Source organism: Equus przewalskii, chromosome 14 (assembly GCF_037783145.1).
Source record: "Equus przewalskii isolate Varuska chromosome 14, EquPr2, whole genome shotgun sequence".
NCBI lineage: Eukaryota > Metazoa > Chordata > Mammalia > Perissodactyla > Equidae > Equus > Equus przewalskii.
The window spans coordinates 33,205,282-33,225,876 of NC_091844.1; the positions used below are offsets into that span (position 1 = coordinate 33,205,282).

A 20,595-nucleotide genomic window follows, 5' to 3' on the forward strand; every position below is an offset into this window, starting at 1 on the left:
AACCCACTGACAACCTAATGTCATCAGCTTCCCTCTATTTTGGAAATCATGGATGCAAATATAGTCCAAATACAAGTAGCAAATTTTCTTTACACTCTAGCCAATTAAGTTACATATTTGTAGATTGATTATACTCCCAAGTGTCTTCAGGTAGATTATGAAAGGCACATCAAACTATCCTTAAAAATAGCTATCACGAGCTATCATATTACCACCAAGAAGAATATATTCTGATATTAAATGTATTTTTCTTTCTAAAAGACTAGGGTCACTTTTTTTTTTAGTAATTTTTTTTTATTAAGGTTATAAAAGTTAACATCCTTGTGAAATTACAGTTGTACATTATTATGAGTCATGTTGTAGGTACACCACTTCACCCCTAGTGCCCTGCCCCCGCCCCCCTTTCCCCTGGCAACCACTGATCAGTTCTCTTTGTCCCTATGTTAACTACCACCTATGAATGGAATCATACAGAGTTTGTCTTTCTCTGTCTGGCTTATTTCACTCAACATAATACTCTCAAGGTCTATCCATGTTGTTGTGAATGGGACGACTTTGTCCTTTTTTATGGCTGAGTAGTATTCCATTGTATATATATACCACAACTTCTTTATCCACTCATCAGTTGCTGGGCACTTAGGTTGGTTCCATGACTTGGCTATTGTGAATAATGCCACAATGAAGATAGGGGTGCATGGAACTTCTGGAATTGCTGATTTCAGGTTCTTAGGATATATACCCAGTAGTGGGATGGCTGGGTCATAAGGTATTTCTATTCTTAACTTTTTGAGGAATCTCCATACTGTTTTCTATAGTGGCTGCACCAGTTTGCATTCCCACCAGCAGTGTATGAGGGTTCCCTTTTCTCCACAGCCTCTCCAACATTTGTCACTCTTGGTTTTGGATATTTTTGCCATTCTAACAGGTGTGAGGTGATATCTTAGTGTAGTTTTGATTTGCATTTCCCTGATGATTAGTGATGATGAGCATCTTTTCATGTGTCTATTGGCCATCTGTATATCTTCTTTGGAGAAATGTCTGTTCATGTCTCCTGCCCATTTTGTAATTAGGTTATTTGATTTTTTATTGTTGAGTCGTGTGAGTTCTCTGTATATTATGGAGATTAACCCTTTGTGGGATAAATAACTTGTGAATACTTTTTCCCAATTAGTGGGCTGTTTTTTTGTTTCAATCCTGTTTTCCCTTGCCTTGAAGAAGCTCTTTAGCCTGATGAAGTCCCATTTGTTTATTCTTTCTATTGTTTCCCTCATGTGAGGGGTTATGGTGTCCGAAAAGATTCTTTTGAAGCTGATGTCAAAGAGTGTGCTGCCAATATTCTCTTCTAGAAGACTTATTGTTTCAGGCCTAATGTTTAGGTCTTTGATCCATTTTGAGTTTATTTTAGTAAATGGTGAAAAAGAATGGTTGATTTTCATTCTTTTACATGTGGCTGTCCAGTTTTCCCAGCACCATTTGTTGAAGAGACTTTCTTTCCTCCATTGTAGGCCCTCAGCTCCTTTGTCAAAGATTAGCTGTCCATAGATGTGTGGTTTTATTTCTGGACTTTCAATTCTGTTCCATTGATTTGTGCATCTGTTTTTGTACCAGTACCATGCTGTTTTGATTACTGTGGCTTTGTAGTATGTTTTGAAGTCAGGGATTGTGATGCCTCCAACTTTGTTCTTCTTTCTCAGGATTGCTTTAGCAATTCAGGGTCTTTTGTTGCCCCATATGAGTTTTTGGATTCTTTGTTCAATTTCTGAAAGAATGACATTGGAATTCTGATTGGGATAGCATTGAATCTGTAGATTGCTTTAGGTAGTATGGACATTTTAACTCTGTTTATTCTTCCAATCCATGTGCATGGACTGTCTTTCCATCTCTTTGTGTCGTCGTCAATTTCTTTCAAGAAGGTCTTGTAGTTTTCGTTGTATAGATCTTTCACTTCCTTGGTTAAATTTATCCCAAGGTATTTTTATTCTTTTTGTTGCGATCATGAATGGGAGTGAGTTCTTGAGATCTTTTTCTGTTAGTTCATTGTTAGCATATAGAAATGCTACTGATTTATGTATGTTGATTTTATACCCTGCAACTTTGCTGTAGTTGTTGATTGTTTCTAATAGTTTTTCTATGGATTCTTTGTGGTTTTCTATATATAAGATCATGTCGTCTGCAAACAGCGAGAGTTTTACTTCTTCGTTGCCTATTTGGATTTCTTTTATTTCTTTTTCCTGCCGAATAGCTCTGGCCAACACCTCCAGTACTATGTTGAATAAGAGTGGTGAAAGTGGGCACCCTTGTCTTGTTCCTGTTCTGAAAGGGATGGGTTTCAGTTTTTGTCCGTTGAGTATGATGTTGGCTGTGGGTTTGTCACATATGGCCTTTATAATGTTGAGGTACTTTCCTTCTATAAAGACTAGGGTCACATTTTGCATTCTTTTTTTATAACAGCTTTAAGATAAGTAATTCAGGGGTCAGCCCCATGGCCTAATGGTTAAATCTGGCACACTCTGCTTCAGTGGCCTGTGTTCAGTTCCCGGTCATGGACCTGCGCCACTCATCAGTGGCCATGCTGTGGCAGCAACCCACATACAAAAGAGAGGCAGACTGGCACAGATGTTAGCTCAAGGACAGTCTTCCTTAAGCAAAAAAAAGAGGAAGACTGGCAACAGATGTTAGCTCAGAGCGAATCTTCCTCAACAAAAGAAAGATAATTCATATACCATAAAATTCCCCTTTGAAAGTGTACAATTCAGTGGGTTTTTAGAGCATTATGCAACCATCACCACTAATTTCAGAACACTGTTATTACTTCAGAAAGAAACCCTATGCCCTGGCAGCTGCTAATCTACTTTCTGTCCCTATGGATTTGCCTATTTTGGATATTCCATGTAAATGAGTTCATACAATACGTGGCCTTTTGTGTCTGGCTTCTTTCACTTAGCATGTTTTCAAAGCTTATCCACATGGTAGCACGTTTCAATACTTCAGTTCTTTTTTATGGCTAAAAAATATTCCATTGTATGGATATACCACATTTTGTTTCTGTATTCATCAGCTGATAGACATTTAGGTGTTCTTTTTTACGATTATGAATGATGTTTCTATGGACATTGTGTACAAGTTTTTATGTGGACATATGTTTTTAATTCCTTTGGGATATATCTACGAGTGGAATAAGGAACACTTCAAGGATAAATCAGCACAGGAATGAGAATAAGTTCAAAGATTTTTTTCACAGTGTGTCAAGCCCCCAAGACTAAAGGGATATTGGAAGGGGAAAATGAGTTCCCAAATAACAGAAGAGGCAAAGTCAGAATAATAGGTAGTAACAGTCTAGAGAAATGTTCATCTTGTCCTTGCCGTGGTTTAGGACATTTAATATGCGACTACTTGGAAATATATTTAAAAACACTAAGAAAATTATAAATCTGTCTTGTCTTGTATCTTTTAAGACACAAATTCTTAGGTTATCTTAGGATAGAACATATTAGTGTTTAATACTTGGTTAGTGATTTATGATTTCAATACTATAACTACCGCTCTGTATACACAGACCCAACTGTTATTAAAGGTTCTAAACTATATTCCAAAAATCTAAGTCACCCAAAATGAAGAGCATTACAGGGACTAAATTAGTTTAAGAACAGAGTTACAGAGATATACTTCAGAAAACTGGAGAATAAGGGATTTCTTCAGGAAATAAAAGGCCAGAATCTTAAACACTGGCAGACAAATTGCTACTTTCATCTGAGGACAAAAGAACTAACATCATTTGAGAAAATTACACTTAAAAATCATTTCTATATTCTTAACGTAAAGATAGCATGTTGTGAGTTAAAATAATCAGGCAGGACTTTAGTTTGAAAAAAACCGTCAAGCTCTTTGAATTTTTCTACCTTTAAGCTCAGACCTACAGTCAATTACAGCTGTGGGACACAGAATAACATCCCCTGTGTGGGGAACCTTTCCCTTCCGCAGTCCAGCTGAATCCATGCTCAGTAGCCATTTGGTACTAATTTCCCCAAGTTTCCAAGAATGAAAGTAGTAAATGAAATTGCAAAACTCACATCTAGGGTACTAGATAAATAATAGCCACTCTCTGATGGCTGTCACTTTTTAAAGCCTGGTTCTGCTTGAAGAATTACTTCAGTAGCAATGAGAGAGACGTGCCTTCCCACCTGTGACGGAACTGCCTGCTTACACTTGCACAGTGTTCCACAGAGACAGACTCTTTGGAGAAAAGACCAAAGTTTTGTGCAACCTATGGCTTTTATTTTTTATTACCAACACACAAAGGACATGAAAAAATATCAATTCTTTCTCTTTGACTCTCTGTCTCCTTCCTATTTCCAGGTGCTTTTACATAGGATAGAGAAATCATAGCCACAAAACAAATTCCATCCACTCCACTGAAGGTTGACATTTCAATGTTTCATTTGCAAAGAGTCAATAGTAAAGACATAACTATAAAAAGAAGGAAAACAGTTATTGCTTAAGTGCCTCCTTAGTTCCTGAATTTTTTCCCATAAAGAAAGAGTAAATGTGAGCCATATGCTATCACTGCAGAAAAGAGTTACTTTTTTCTTTTCATAAATTTTTTTGCTTCTTTCAAAAGCTCTTCCGTATCTTCCTTCTCTTGGTCTTCCTTTTCTGGTTCCCAGTCAGAATCTTCATCTGTTGGCTCATATTCTTCTTCCTCATCATCTAGAAAGCTGTCATTCAGGTCGTACTCGTTAGGCTGCCCAACATCATCATCTTCACCTGAAATGCTTCTCACTGAAAAATGGAAGTTTGGTACATAACATATCAATCCCACTCAACCTTGGACTGGAGAGGTCTAACTATAAAATGTCTTACTCCATCAAAAAGAATTAATTTTACTTAATACATATCTAACCACTACAAATTTCCAGAAAGGGGACTCAAACGACCATTTATTATTCATTATTCTAACTTCTCCTACCATGAGGCTCCTGAGACTAAAATGTCCCATGAGTAAGGGGCATAGTAATGGCCCCTTAATAATATCATAATTATATTCATGCTACCCTACCCTCTGGGGTGGTAGAATGTATTTTTGTCCCAGTTATTCACTGTCCCTTCTTGTGATATGATTCTCTATTTCCCCACCCCGACTGACAGCAGATTTGGCCACAGACAAGTGACTGCAGGTAGTGCACGCTGCTCCCGAGGAAGAGCTTTGCTGGGGCTCTGCTACTCCTGTTTGCCCTCTGCCAGGAGAACAGCACGGGCCAGACAGGGGCTGATCCTTCAGCCTGGATCCAGGATGAAAACACACTTGGGATGGGGCCACAGCCCCCATGCAGTTGTAATATGAAGGAAAAATACACCTATTTATTGTTGTAAAGCACCAAAATTTGGGGATTATGTGTTATCATAGCAAATCTAGCACAATTGGTTTGATACACCAGAGTCGTGACCAAATGAGAAGAGTTTACATACTTCGGAAAAGTTTAGTTTTATAGATCTAAGATATTCTTACAGTTCATGTTTCAGTAAGACTAGGATTACTATGGCACAATCATTAGAATTTACAGATTTCTAAATAATATTATAATGCTACAATTCTTCTGTCTCCAAATTCATTTCTTCTGTCATCCTGCTTTGTTTTCTTTTCTTTCCAGAGCTGAGCAACAGAGTTGGTTTAAAATAAGGCACTGTGAGAGTCTAGGGTGATGTGGAGCGTTTAAGAGACAAGTAGGAAGAGTCTATCCGGAAATCTTCTGAATGGCAGGGGACAAATTTAAGATACAAGATTTGCTGTTCTCTGTGATGAACAGCAAATGAATGGGTTAAAAATATTAATGCCTGCACTTTTGTATACGCTTTAGTTAATGTCTTCCTAAAATGTTCACACACAATAGACAGATGCAACTTAAATGAAAATCAAGGAATTTGATGAGGAAAAAGGGAGAATGATGACAAAGGAAGTAATTTATCTGTCTTCTTAACACCCACAGCCCGGTACATTTACATTTTTCTTAATACAACTACTTATCCCAGAGAGGATTTGAGACAGCTTATAATAATAATAATGAGGTAATAAAAAAATACAAATAAAAGTAGAAACTAAGAACATAAAAAGCAGAACATAAATATGTCAACCTCGATTTTTAACATAATTATTATAAATTGAGCATAAATTTCTCCCCGAGTTTCTTGGTAGCCAAGGCTAAAAAAGTCTACAACATAACTCACACAGTCCTCCTTAGCATAAGGAACACCAGCTCCTTCAGGGAAATCTTGCACTATACTTATTTGTATACCTATCTTATCCTCTGTAAGCATCTTGAGGGCATGTTTTATGTCGAGCTAATCTCAATTCCCCATATAACTTTTATGACAGAATACATTTAAAAAACATTTGGAGGGTAGTTTGCAGATGGGGAAGAGAGTGAGGAAGAAAGAACATCAATATCTCTATTCTTGTCCATTTTGCTCTTGGAAGTATCTCATATGATATAACTAATGACATCTCAATAAAACGCTTCTTTCAGATTCAGAATTATCTTAGCAGATTTACAAGAAAAACAGACATCAAGCTGAAACAACTCTGGCTCCCCCTCAGACGTTACTGGATGCTCTTTCTGGGTCTCCTTTGCTGGATCTTCCTCCTCTTCCCAACCTCTAAATTTTGGAATACCCAAAGTTTTAGCTGGGACCTCTTCTCTAACACATTCTTTAGATAATTCCATTCAATCTTATATCCTAAATGCCCAAATTTATATCTGAACCATCAAGTGAATTCCAGACTCATTTATCTCCTGCCTATGTATTATCTCTGTTTGGGTGAATAACAGGCATCTGAAATGTAACATTTCTAGAACACAACTCCTGAGTTGCTTCACCCAAATCTGGTCATTCTTTTACCAGTCTTGAGTATATGACTTCTCCAATCCTCCAACCTTCAATTGTTTTGGCAAGAAACCTGGAGTCATCTTTGGATGTCCCCCACTGAAAATCCAATATCCAATAGGTCAAGAGATCCTAGTGGCTCTACTCAAAATACATCCGCCACTTCTCACCACAGCACTCTAATACCCTGGTCCAAATACTATCGTCTTCTCCCTGGCCTATTCCAATATCCTCATAACTGGTTTCCCTGCTTCCCCTCTAGTCTATTCTCCACAAAGAAGCCAGAAAACCTTCCAATATCTTTCTATCTCACTCTGAATAAGATCTGAAGTCCATACTCGTAGGTCTTGGCCTTCAAGACCCTATACAACTGGCCCATTGCTAACTTTTCTGATTTCATCTGTCATTCTCTGCTTACTCTCTTTGTCTCAATTCCACCTTCTCTTCACTGCTCCTTGAACAGTCCAGGCAGGCTGATCTCCAGGGATGCTGAAGTCACTATTCCCATTGCCTCGCATACTGTTCCCTTGGATAATAACCTGGCTTGCTCTCTTCTTAAGGCCTTTGTTCTAATATCAAATTATCAGAGTCCTTCTTTTACTATCCTATCTGAAATAGTACCTCTTCCCCACATACACACCCTTGCCATTCTGTCCTCTTACACAGCTTTATTTTTCTTCTTAGCAGTTATCACCACGTGACCTCACATAATTGTTTACACGTGTACTGTCCACCTTTGTAAAATTCTACAAATACAGAGCATTCTCTCTATTGTATCCTCAGCTCCTACATGTAGAAGGCACTTAATATATATATTTGTTGAATATATATGAATGGATGAACAAACAAACCATTTGCAAATCAAGGGGCTTTAAGCCTCAGTGAACCCTGGAAATCTTTAGCAACTTATTGGGCAGGCTCATTTGTTGAAACAATAAGGCCAGAGTAATCAGAAAAATCCCATTTGTTTCCTCAAAAAATTGTTTACACCTATAAAACTACCATTTACATTCGATGTTTAAATTTACACATTCATGTTCTTTTAATAGGAGGTTACGAATCTAACAAAACCATCCATAACAGAACTGGCTGTGGCTGGTAGTCAAATTTCATCCACTTTGTTTCACATGGACAGGCACTGTAACTGGGCTGTAAGCGAAAGCACGCGAGGAGCCAAAGTCACGACCCGGGGGGAGTCAGCTCCAGAATTCAGCTCTACGTCCTCTGTAAGAGGTGCCATGTTGACACTTCTTAAGAGGGTTTTAAATGCTGACATGAGATTATCTTTGTGGAATCAATTAATTAATGGACCCTCTTACAGCAAATTCAATTAGTGATTTTAATACTCCACAATACAAATGCCATCTAGATGGGAGTTTACCTTTTTTTGTTCAATTGCCGAAGGTGTTCTTAGAGAAACAGTTTCTGTCTTTCAGTGTAACTGGGTCATAAAGATAACAAGACTTTATTTACTTGGGAAATGCTCTGAATCAGTGTACTTGTTGATCTAAATTATTACACGATTTCCTGAATCATGGGTACAATCTCAGGAAGCAGGGTTCTGAAATAAGTATGACTAGTACCTAACATAGGAATTGGTCCCTGCCTTACATAAATGATACAAAGAAGGCAGAATTTGTTAAAGGGAAAAAATATTAGAGTTTGGAAACAGAAGGTACAACAGACTGATGTAAACAAGACCCATGGACATTTGATAGTTGCTTCTCTGGTGTCAATCTCCCTTCTCCCGTTCCCCTAACTTAAGTTTCTATTGGGGACCCCTGTGGTTCTGAAGAAGGTCACTCTACCCTGGTTCCAGGGGTACAAATCAGTGGTATAGTTATTGGTTCAAGAGTAAGAATGGGATCTAAGATAGTAAAAAAAGTGAATTTCATGATTTTTCCTAGGAATAGTGAGATCCAAAGTTGTATGTGTGTCTCTCTCTCTCTCCTTAGATGTAAACACAGGTGCGTATCGTCCCAGCTGAATAAGGACGCATACAGTCCCTTAGTGGGGAAAGGAGCCAGTCTGAGGATAATAATCACCTCTCTAAAGACAGCATTATGGAAGGAAATTGGGTCCTTGGTGACATTATTGACACTATTAATAATTAATAATTATTGACATTATTAATGAGCCAAAGCAACAAACTTTGTCTAAATCCAGCCCTACTTCTGGACTTTTTAGTTAGAGAAGTCACTAAGTTCTCATTATCATTTAGGCCAGTTTGAGATTTTGTTTTCAGTACATGCAAACAAAAGAATCTTAACAAATACAAGGATAAATACATATTGTTGGATAATGATTGTAGAAAACATCTTCTATTTAAAAAATTTATCATTTTTTTAAGAAAAATCACTAAAATTATCAATTCAACAAATTCACAGAGCAGATTAAAAAACTATTCACAATAACTGGAAACTCTATCTAGGTTTAACAGGAGAATCATTTGAAGGTTTCATTTTGAGTTTTCTGAAGTAAAATGACTTACTTGAAAGTGTACCATGTCTATATTCTATCTTGTGCTGGGGGTTCTTCCTGAAAAAAAAAAAAAACAAAAGAAAGCAAAAATAAGACCTAGTTTTTCAACCACTAGAAATTAATAAAACTATTTAAATTAAACGAGAACACTCACTAACCTACAAATAAAATTAATAAGCCTCTTATTCAAAAAATTTTTTTGCTATTGTTGTTGTAGACTATAGTCATCATGCTGTACAAAACATTTGCATTTGAATTACAATATTTATTGAGTGCCTACTCCATATGAGGCATATTTCTAGATGCAAAGATAGAGTGGTGAACCAGACAAAGCTCTTCCCTCAGGACTTACACTCTAGAGAAAGACAGTATGAGACAAATAAAATATATCACATTCCTAAAATACAATATATTATATTTCTAAAATGTCAATGTCATGTATCACATATATTAAAAAAAAAATGTAGGGGGGCCAGCCTGGTGGCACAGAGGTTAAGTTCACATGTTCCGCTTTGGTGGCCCGGGGTTTGCTGGTTTGGATCTTGGGTGTGGACCTATATGTACTGCTTGTCAAGCCATGCTGTGACAGGTGTCCCACATATAAAGTAGAAGAAGATGGGCATAGATGTTAGCACAGGACCAGTCTTCCTAAGCAAAAAGAGGAGGATTGGTGGCATATATTAGCTCAGGGCTAATCTTCCTCAAAAAAGAAAAAGAAGTAGAGGCTGGCCTCGTGGCTTAGTGGTTGGGTTTAGTGTGCTCTGCTTCAGTGGCCTGGGTTTGTGGGTTCAGATCCTGGGCACAGACCTATACCACTTGTCGACCATGCTGTGGTGGTGACACACAGACAAAATAGGGGAAGACTGGCACAGATGTTAGCTCAGGGCTAAACTTCCTCAGCAAAAAAAAGTAAAATAGTATATAAAATATATAACACAAAATATCAGATACGTGCGTGTGTGTGTGTGTTTAATGTCTAAAGGATATTTTTAAGGCTCTTCTTGAACCCAATACAAAAGCATTTAAGTCATGTCTCTCCAAAGAACTCCAATCGTTATGAGAAAACAAGAAAGTCAATTTGCATTAAGAAATTTATATGACATATTCCAAAGTCAAAGAGAAACTACTGTGTGAATCTCTACTATTGATTATATGTTCTTATGATCCCTATTATTTTATTTGTTAAATAAATGTTTGGGTATCCTATACATACAAAACATTCTCCAGACAATGCAAAATTGCCCAGGCAGCAAAACTCCAAAGCAGTAACTAGTTGATCATGATCCACCTGATGGGGACCTCGCAGGAGACTGACACCGGAAAGCTGGGGTACACTGTCAATAGGTAAGTGCAGAGGTACACAGCTCATATGAAGCTGTTGTGAGGATCCATGAGGAATGCACAATAAGTCCTTAGTCTAAGAGCATGGTAAGTTGTAAATAATTAATGTTAGCCATTGATCCATTCATCATTGGTTCAAGAAATAGTCACCGGGCAATTACTGCATGCCAGGCTGTGTGTCAGGTGTCAGTGACATTTCGTATTGCTAATATCTCTTCTTTTCTGGTAACTTTTCCTACAATATGAGTGTTAAACACAGTACAAGAGTGCAACCACACCGTTAATTAGGGTCATAACTCAACAGTTTTGCAAAGTGGAAAGAAGGTTCAACATGAAATTGTGTGTTTGGGGTAATTAACCCAAATTTGACCTTTTGATGGAAAAGAAACTTGTATGAGAGACATAAACTGGACAACTCAAATGTGATGAAGATAGCTGCACAGGAACAAACCGCAGCGATGACCTGCAGGAAGAGCGTGCCCCCGGACACCCGGCCCAGGTCGCCGACTTGTTCGCTTCAGTCTTTATTAAAGTACATTAACGCGGGACATCGGGGGAGGAAGAACAGAAAATGAGGGACACTAATACCAAAGGTATTCTTCACCAGTAATCTAGAAAAAGACTGCTAGCCATTTGAGATTATTTTCGGTAAACCTTTTTTTTATTGTGGTAAAATACACTGGTAGCTTTTTATTTTGAAAACATTTCAAACTGACCGAAAAGTGGCAAGATTAGTACACTGAAGTTCCATATACCTTTACTGAGATTCTTCAGGTGTAACATTCTACACGGATGCCTCGTTATTACTATCTATCTACAGGCATTTGAGAATTTAAGGCTTTTTCTCCACCCTTTTAAGATACGTTTGCTTCAGGCACCACCAGTCCCATTTTTCCCTGCTTTGCCCTTACCAGAGCAGGATTACTGAAAAGTTAAACATGGTCTTCATTGTTTGCTACTGGAGCCTCCTTCAAAAGCTGCTTTAGAAACTCCCAAATAAGTAAATGTCAAGCTTTAAAAACAGGTACAGAAAATGGAACCAAGAGAGTTAACAGAGACTCAAGTAGGCTTTATGCACCAAACGCCAGTTAAAAGACTGCTGACATCAGTTCTAGAAAAAGATTGAAAGCAAGAGTAACTTTTTAAAAATGCAAAGTGCAGACACAGTATCAGAAAATGGAGTGGGGAGACTGGTTCAGCCTTAAAGTTGCAAAAGGTAGTGGCCATTCTCTGCTGTCTTGGAACAAATCCACAACTGCTCTCGCCCGCTCATCTACACAATCTCATATCAACTAGGAAAAGGCAAGTCTTTTCAGAAGAAATGAACAGGAGAAAAGTTTTACACTTGGATATTCCAAAAAGCAAGAGTAGAAAAACGTATCATGAAAATTTGCACTCAGAACACGAAAAGATCTTCAGCTCCGTGTGCAGATTTTCATCCGCCTTTGAGGGGGAAAAGGTGTTTGAGGCTCTGAGAATAGTTTCCATCCTTTCCTAGAACTGGCTAGTTTCATAAAAAGACAAGTGTAAGACTGCAATAGACCAGAAGAAACTAGTTGAGTTGGTGCTTTTCCACATTTAACTTCGAGATCAAATTTCCAATTTAAAACAAAAGTATTAATTAATATCAATAAAGTTTTTGTTTGAAAATGAAGAAAAAAATATCATCTGTGACAGGTTCAAAAGTTCCCTGTTTTGGATAGTTTCAAATATTCTTATTTGTTGATGACAAATATCACTCTCAGAATAGACTTTATAAGAAAATGAGCCAAAACAGTAAAGATATCACATGCAAAAGCACATACTCAAAATAAAAACAAATTTAGATGTTTTATTTACATGGCAATTTAAATGTTAAAAAAACTTAAATATTCTGAATGTTAAATTCTTAAATTATACTGTCCTTCAAGGTCCCCCATAATCTCAGTCCCAACCTTTATTTGTGGCCCAATCCTTCATCTCTACTGTAGGAGAGGAGTTTTTGATTCTTTGCCACTGATAGGCGCTTGCTCACAGTCTTTTTGCCAAGACTACTCTTCTAACTGCCTAAGTTCAAATCATACCTCCTTCAGGAAGGCACCTCTGATCACCACTGGAAAACATCTCTAGAATGTATTGTCTTTCTCTACCATTTGGTACTTAATTTCTTATACTGTCATTTAAATGTTCAACACAAAAGTGTGTGTGTGTGTATTATCTCTATCATCTGTCAGATGAGCTGTTGGAGGCCATGGGGTTTTTCTTACCTCTTTTAATATATTCTAAAGCACTTACAACAGCACCTTTTATAAGGGGACATTCAACTATACTTTTCATAAATTAATCTATCTACTAGAGTACAATCAACTTTTTTCCCTCAAAAATTTTTAATTAAGCTTTTACATGAATTTCCAAAATGATGGACTCCTTTATATTTCTCTATTTAATAGGAAAAAAAGACATTTGTTTTTGCTACCTTTACTAATATTTCTTAAAAAAATAATTGTTCAAAAGAACTTGCAAGAAAATGTTCAATACAGATCACAGTTTAAAATTCTCATTGATCAGAGGACAAAAAAGTAGTTTCTAATAATTTCTAGACTGATAATGTTTTCTTGAGTTAATATTAATAATTTTTTTTAGTAAATCCTAATCTCTGGATCCTGATGTTTTCAGAAGACTATCCTTTGACACGCAGTTTTTCTTTGGAAATAAGCCAGAGAATGCCTATCCTCATTAGGTTGAAAGGAATGTCAATGTGCTAAAATTGCTTTGCACTCGCACTTAAAAAGTTAATCATCAAAGCACTCACTGACTCTTTTTACACAAACCTAAGACTAAAATATGTTAGAATTTCCTGCCATTAACAATTTATATTACTTCCCCAGGAAACAATGAAAATCTGACAATCACATTAAGCAGACTCCATTGCAATCAGGCTCCTAAGATACTGGCTGCTCAGCATCATAAGACACTTAGCTGGTCAATCAATCACATGGGGCAACAAGGAACACAGAGTCCTTGTATGCTTAAGAGACAGATGCCACTGTGTCTTGGACCTCTTCTCATCTGGCTTGTTAAACTTTCTATCACCAGCATTCTGTCGTGAAAGGGGCTCAGGTTCCAGGAGCAGAAGAGCTGAGTCTGCATTTAAACTACACTGTTTCCCGGCTGCACGTCAGAGGAAGCTCTGTGAACCAAGTCTCCACTTCGTCACCTGTGAAGCAGGGACGACTCCACCTACTTCCCACAGCGCTGGTCCAAGGGTCAAAGGAAGTCATGTGTGTAAACATCTGTAGGCTATTAAGCATTTACAGGTATCAGCTATTTTTATAGAAATAGAGATCAGTTTTACTTTAAGATAGCCAACAATGTCTGGAAACTCTATGTGCCAATAAAAGAAATTGCCAATTAACACTACATAGCTGAATTTTGCCTTCAATAATACATACAATTATTATGGTTAAATATTTCCTCGATCATACTTCACACATTTATAGAATATTTTCTAACATTTGCTTATGCATATCCTATTTTCAACCATACGTTATTTCATAACAAGGCAGAATATCTTTTTCATATAACCTTGTTTTAGGCAAAGTGGCAAGTCTGTACAGCTCTTTGGGGGCATTTGAGCATTTGAAATAACTTTCAAGGACAATGACAAATTCCACCCAGGACTTTTTTCCTAATAATGAATGGAAATACTTACTCAGAGTTCATACATAAAAGACTTACATCAACTCACAACTAGAATATAGAACTATGTACCAGGGGGCTTTGGGGAGATGAGGAAAAAGAAAATATTGGCAACAGATGTTAGCGTAGGTGCCAATCTTAAAAAAAAAAAAATTTACATCAACCTTTTTCAAAAATGGCATTTTCTGTAACTCAGCAGGTTTCAAAATCCTTTCTGTTTTTTTGTTTTCATTATTGTTAATTATTAATGGAAATTTTGGGGTTCTAAACATAGAGCTATACACCCATAACCACACCAGGTTTTTGTGAGCTGTTATATTTTAAAATACACATTTTACAAAACATCTCTGATTTTAATAATATAGATATATGAATAACCAATACATATCTGAAGGAAGAACACTCCAGGAGGAAGAAACAGAAAATGTCTTTAAATTTGCTAAGGCCCTGAGATAGGAAACGAGCTAGGGTATTTGGAAAAACACACAGACTAGGATAGCTCCAGGGGAATGAGTGAGAAGGAAAACAGTAGGAAAGGAAGTCAGAGAAGAACATACAAGCCACGGTAAAGAGTTCTGTGGGAAGCTACTGGAAGACTCTGAGTAAGAAAACAACATGATATGACTTATTTTCAGGGAATTACCCTGGTTGCTGTGTAGAAAGTGAACTACAAGAGGGCAAGAGAAGAAGGACGGATATCAGTGGAGAAGCTACTGCAGAACGTCAGGTAAGAGATGATGGTGGTTATGTCTAAGACAGTAGTACCTCTACCAGTACCAGGAAGTAAGAAGTGGTCAGGTTCCTACTATATTTAAAGGCAAGAAGTGAAATGAAATGAAGTGGCAAGAAATGGCAAGAACTGCTGATGGAGTGAATCAAGACTGCTGCCTGCTCTGGGGCCTAAACACTATGAATGGTGAAGTCATCTACAAAGCTGGAGAACATTTGGGAAACAGTTGTTTTCATGATAAAAATCAAGAGTTCTGTTTCAGATGTGATAAGTTTGAATTACCTATTTTACCACCAAGTGGAGGCATTTAAACATATGAGTCTGGAGCCATTAAATTGAATTCAATCACCTAGGGAGTACAAACAGAAAAGAGAAGGGGAGAGATCAGAGACCCGAGCCCTGTGCCTCCACAATAATCACAGGTGGAGAAAAAGAAGAGGAGACAGCAAAGGCCAAGGAGGAGGAGCCAGGAATATAAGTGATCTGACTTTATGAACCTGAATATATTGCTCTCTGCTCTGGACTTCCCCACTAGTGACTGGAGGCCCTCAGAGCACAAATGATCCAACCTCTGTGTTTCCCACATTTTCAGGAGGAAGAGAAGCCCAGGAAAATCAAATGACATGCAAAGTTATGCTACAAATCGGCGTAACCATAATTAGAACCTGGTAAGAATTAAGTCTGCTGATTAAAAAACCCATTCTTGCTCCATCATAAAGAGCTACCTAAAGATTAACTAGTCAACAGTAATGAGAACAGAATAATAATTTTTATTTTTGCTTACTTCCAAAGATTTGGTAACTTAATACCAAAATTTAACACTCAAAATTTTAAATGAACCTAAAGTACTGTTTTACATCAGTTTCTATAATAGTGACTAGTACTTTAGATGTTCAATATTTGCTTGATGAATAAATGAGGATACTATATTTTTGTTTTCATTCCAAAATAATTTATCTTGCATTTTTGAAATTCAACACATTTTAAAACCTAAAGCAAAAACATGAATCCTATGTTGTCAAATATCTAAGTCTCAAAACCAAGGAGAAATAACAAATATGGTCTTTATCAAATAATGAAAAAGTAAACCAGCATAAAATAGAAAGTGGTCAATTTGTTAATTGAAAATCATTACAATTTACTCTTTTTGCCAAAAAAACTCTGAAAATTCTTTTAAGATTTTATTTTTTCCTTTTTCTCCCCAAAGCCCCCTGGTACATAGTTGTGTATTTTCAGCTGTGGGTCCTTCTAGTTGTGGCATGTGGGATACTGCCTCAACATAGCTTGAATGTGTGGTGCCATGTCCGCACCCAGGATCTGAACCGGCGAAACCCTGGGCCACCAAAGTGGAGTGCACAAACTTAACCACTCGGCCATGGGGCTGGCCCCTGAAAATTCTTATATATATACAGTAGTCCCCTCTTATCCATGGTTTTTCTTTCCATGGTTTCAATTACCCACAGTCAACCAAGGTCTGAAAATATTAAATGGAAAATTTCAGAAATAAACAATTCATAAGTTTTGAAGTGTGCAGCATTCTGAGTAGTGTGATGAAATCTTGAGCTTTTCCACTCCATCCCATGAGGGACATGAATCATTCCTTTGTCCAGTGTATCCACACTATATACGCTACCTGTCCTTTAGTCACTTACCAGCCATCTCGGTTATTAGATTGATTGTTGGGGTATCACAGTGCTTGTGAACGTTCAAGTAACCCTTATTTTACTTAATAATGGCCCCAAAGCATAAGAGTAGTGATGCTGGCAATTGAGATACGCCAAAGTGAAGGCGTAAGGTTCTTCCTTTTAAGTGAAAAGGTGAAAGTTCTCAAATTAATAAGGAAAGAAAAGAAAAGTATGCTGAAGTTGCTAAGATCTATGGTAACATTTATCACATTATATATTATGATTGTTCTATTTTATTATTATTGTTGTTAAGCTCTTATTGTGCCTAATTTATAAATTAAACTTTATCATATGTATATATGCGTAAGAAAAAACATAGTATATACAAAGTTCAGTACAATCTGTGGTTTCAGGCATCCACTGGGGGTCTTGGAACATATCCCCAGCAGATAAGGGGGGGTTTACTGTATGTGCAATTAACACTAAACATAACAAAGAAAAACAAATTTATTACTATGAAAATAAATGCATATTCAAATAAAGGAGAAAGAAAAACAAAACCAGAGAAGACATTCCGGCACATTTTGTTACGGCTACATGAATATAATTGATGTTGTTACTGCTATTTCTAAATGAAGTTCTAAAAACATTATAGCCAAATCTTAAGCAAAACTGTGTAGCTAGTGATTAACATTTAGTCTCAGATATTTTCTTCTAAGATTATATTCTTACACATGATCAAAGAACTGTAAGCATGGCAAACAATGGTAGGTTACTTCCTCTATGCCGATCCTATAAAAATGGATTAAGATGCTATCCATTTTGATTATTCTTAACTATAAATAAAATGATTGATAGCCTCATATGATTCATTCTGGGAATCTCAACTACCAGGCAACTAAACTTTCCCCATTGAAACCTATTTATTTTGCCTCAAATAACATGGATTTATACTAAACACACATGTTCCTATTTTTTATTAAGCAGTTTATAAAAATCGGTATCTTGAAGTTTGACATGTACATCTGCATAGTTATGTGCTGCATAACAATGTTTCAGTCAATGACGAACCCCATATATGACGGTGGTCCCATAAGATTAGTACCATAGAGCCTAGGTGTGTAATAGGCTATACCATCTAGGTTTGTGTAAGTCCACTCTACGATGTTCGCACAACAATGAAACGGTCTAACAAGGCATTTCTCAGAATGTACCCCCGTTGTTAAGCGATGCATGACTATATACGATCAATTAAGACAATAGTATAATAACTTGGAACACTTTTCAAAAATAAAAAAGGAAATAGCAAAAAAATTTAGATTACAGCTAAAAACCCAGATTGGCAAATAACAAGAGATGACAAATTTACTTACTATCAAATATATGTTTTTTAAAATGAACTATGCTTGTGGCAAAACACTTGTGTTCTTTCACACTATACAGATCATGGTGCAGATTCATCACAATGAGAGCATTTAGAGTCGATGACTGATACACTTCCTTACGTCAGCCCTCTTAGAAGGTATTATAATTAAAAAAGAAAAGTAGGGCATTAGCTTCTGAAAAATATCAAGGCATCAACATTGTTGTTTGCATAAAACATGCCTGCCTAAGGTTTTATAAATCCAAGGTAACATATGTGTTTGACTTGACTTTACTTTTTCACTAAGATTGTTGAAGACGGATTCCACTCATTTTAGTGTGTGTGTGTATATATATACATATATGTATGTATTCTAAGTTTAGTGCTTAATTTCACAAGCAACAACAGGAGTAACGCACTGCATAAAATCCTATTACGCATCAGAGGAAGTGAATGAGTCAGAAGCAGGCACAGCAATCACTAGGTCATACTGGACGTTAAGTATCCAATGTTCTATTTCAGACAAGTACCTTAAGCTAATCAAATGCATTAACTGAGCGAGTCTTCTGACAGACTGCAGTGCACAGGACAAAAGGAATAAATCAGTTAAATGGGCAAGATACTTAAAATGACAACATCAACTGATTCTTTCAAATTATCATTTTTTAAGTTGATTTAATTTTGTTAGATTTTAAAAAATATAACATCAGAGAAAATGTTAATAATGCTTGTGGTCTAGAAAAAAAATTTAATAATTAAATATCCTTTTCTAAACATCAACCTCCTACATTATATGGGCTATGGAAATCTTTATTTTCACTATGGTATGTATTTAATATGTGATCCATATCTGTTTTTCTGTTTTCCTCATGAGATGAAATGGCTAAGAGAATAATTTCACTTCAAAGAATAATTGTCTTTACTTGAGAATAATTCTTATTCTGTTTAATGAAGGCAAATCTTTAAAGATAAATAGCAAATAAAGATGTTTTAGCTCACTAATTTCACCCCCCTTCCAAATGTGTCAACCATCAGGGAAAACAGGCTTATCACAACTCTACTATTGGAATATATGTGTTTTTGCTTTTCTAAATACAATAGTTTCTGGCTGATTTTTGTGGGTTATGATCTGTGAGACTTCAATATTTTTTCTGTGGCTATAGGAAAAATCTAGCATGCAATTACATGAAAACTTGATTTTAGGCAAACTAAATTAGAATATTTTATCATTCTGATACAGTAGGCGTGTAGCACTGTTGAAATAAATATCTGGGACCAAGATGTGGCCACTCCTGCCCGGGTGTCACGTCAGCAAACCAAAACTTACATCTAACTTTCACGTCCCTGTAAACGCTCTGCTTGACCAGAAACACAGTGTATTCAGTCAGCCAATCCCAAAAGCCAAGCCAGTTCTGGGCTCTATACTTACTTCCTTCTTCCTTCTCACCCCACGCAACACTGACTATGTGGCCCCAGCCAATCAGAGATTTTCTATTTTTCTCTTCCTTGTTCTTTATTTTTTATCCTATAAAAGCTTCCTGCCTTCCACCCCATTTTGCACTTCTCTGAATGGAGGTCGTCCGCTTCATGAAGTGTTAAATCAAGTTTGTTTGGATCGCCTAAAATGTCTTCTTTAACCACTTTTTAACAGCGCTAAATATTATATGGCTAAAAATACATACATTTTTGCAAATCAACTTTGTTAAAGAGTAAATTGATTATAACATCAGTTTAGTTTTAGCAATGATACAAAATAAATCTACTAGATCACATTTCTCGCCTAACAAAGATAATGTGACAAGAAAGGGCATATAAATATATATCATACTTCCGCAACTAGGGTATCTATTATCTCATTGATCTGAAAAATTCATGATTTCTTCGATCAAAGTACTTTGTCTGGAGTTTTAGGGGTTTTTTTTTTAACTCCAAAATACGACTTTGCCATTCGAGTAAAATACACTCACTATTAATCCCTTAGAAAGCCACGAACAACAATGGTGGAGTCGGGCCGCACCACAGACAAACGCTGGAGCAAGGAGGAGACTTGATGTTGATCTTACCAGCTTTGCAATATTACCCTCTCACAGTTTCCACTCCCTCACGTATAAAACAGTACTCAGAATAAGCCATCAGAGGGGAATAAAATCTTAAGATTTTATCTCCAAGTAGAACCAGGACACCAAGCAGCTCAACATATGAAAAACGTATATACTCTCTCTATATATAAATATATTTAGATATAGATATGAAAGTTTCTATTAGCACTTGTGGGTCACTGGTGTTGGGACTAATTTCTCTTGACTACTTGCTGCTCTGACCTCTCTGAAAGAGACTGATGACATGGAGGCAGCAATTTTCGACATCGTTATTCTTAGCAAGGCTTTGCATTTTATTCTTCTTCTTAAGTGTAGGCATATTTGGATTTTGCTTCTGGGAAAAACGTAGGACATCATGGCAGACGAAGACTTGTTTTAAAAAAACTGATAAACTGTAAA

General features: G+C 36.7%; 1 protein-coding gene across 2 annotated transcripts in view; it reads right to left on the reverse strand.

The window, feature by feature from the left end:
* Window positions 1–4,253: 4,253 nt before the first annotated feature.
* APLF (aprataxin and PNKP like factor) overlaps window positions 4,254–20,595 on the reverse strand; it is a 90,647-nt gene continuing 74,305 nt past the window's right edge. For both annotated transcript variants that reach the window (XM_008516970.2, XM_070573842.1), the window contains 2 exons: window positions 9,371–9,417; window positions 4,254–4,779 (listed from right to left, as the gene is read on the reverse strand). In XM_008516970.2, coding sequence (XP_008515192.2) covers window positions 4,577–4,779; window positions 9,371–9,417 — 250 coding nt within the window. In that variant the 3' untranslated portion in view covers window positions 4,254–4,576. The remainder of the gene's footprint in view (window positions 4,780–9,370; window positions 9,418–20,595) is intronic.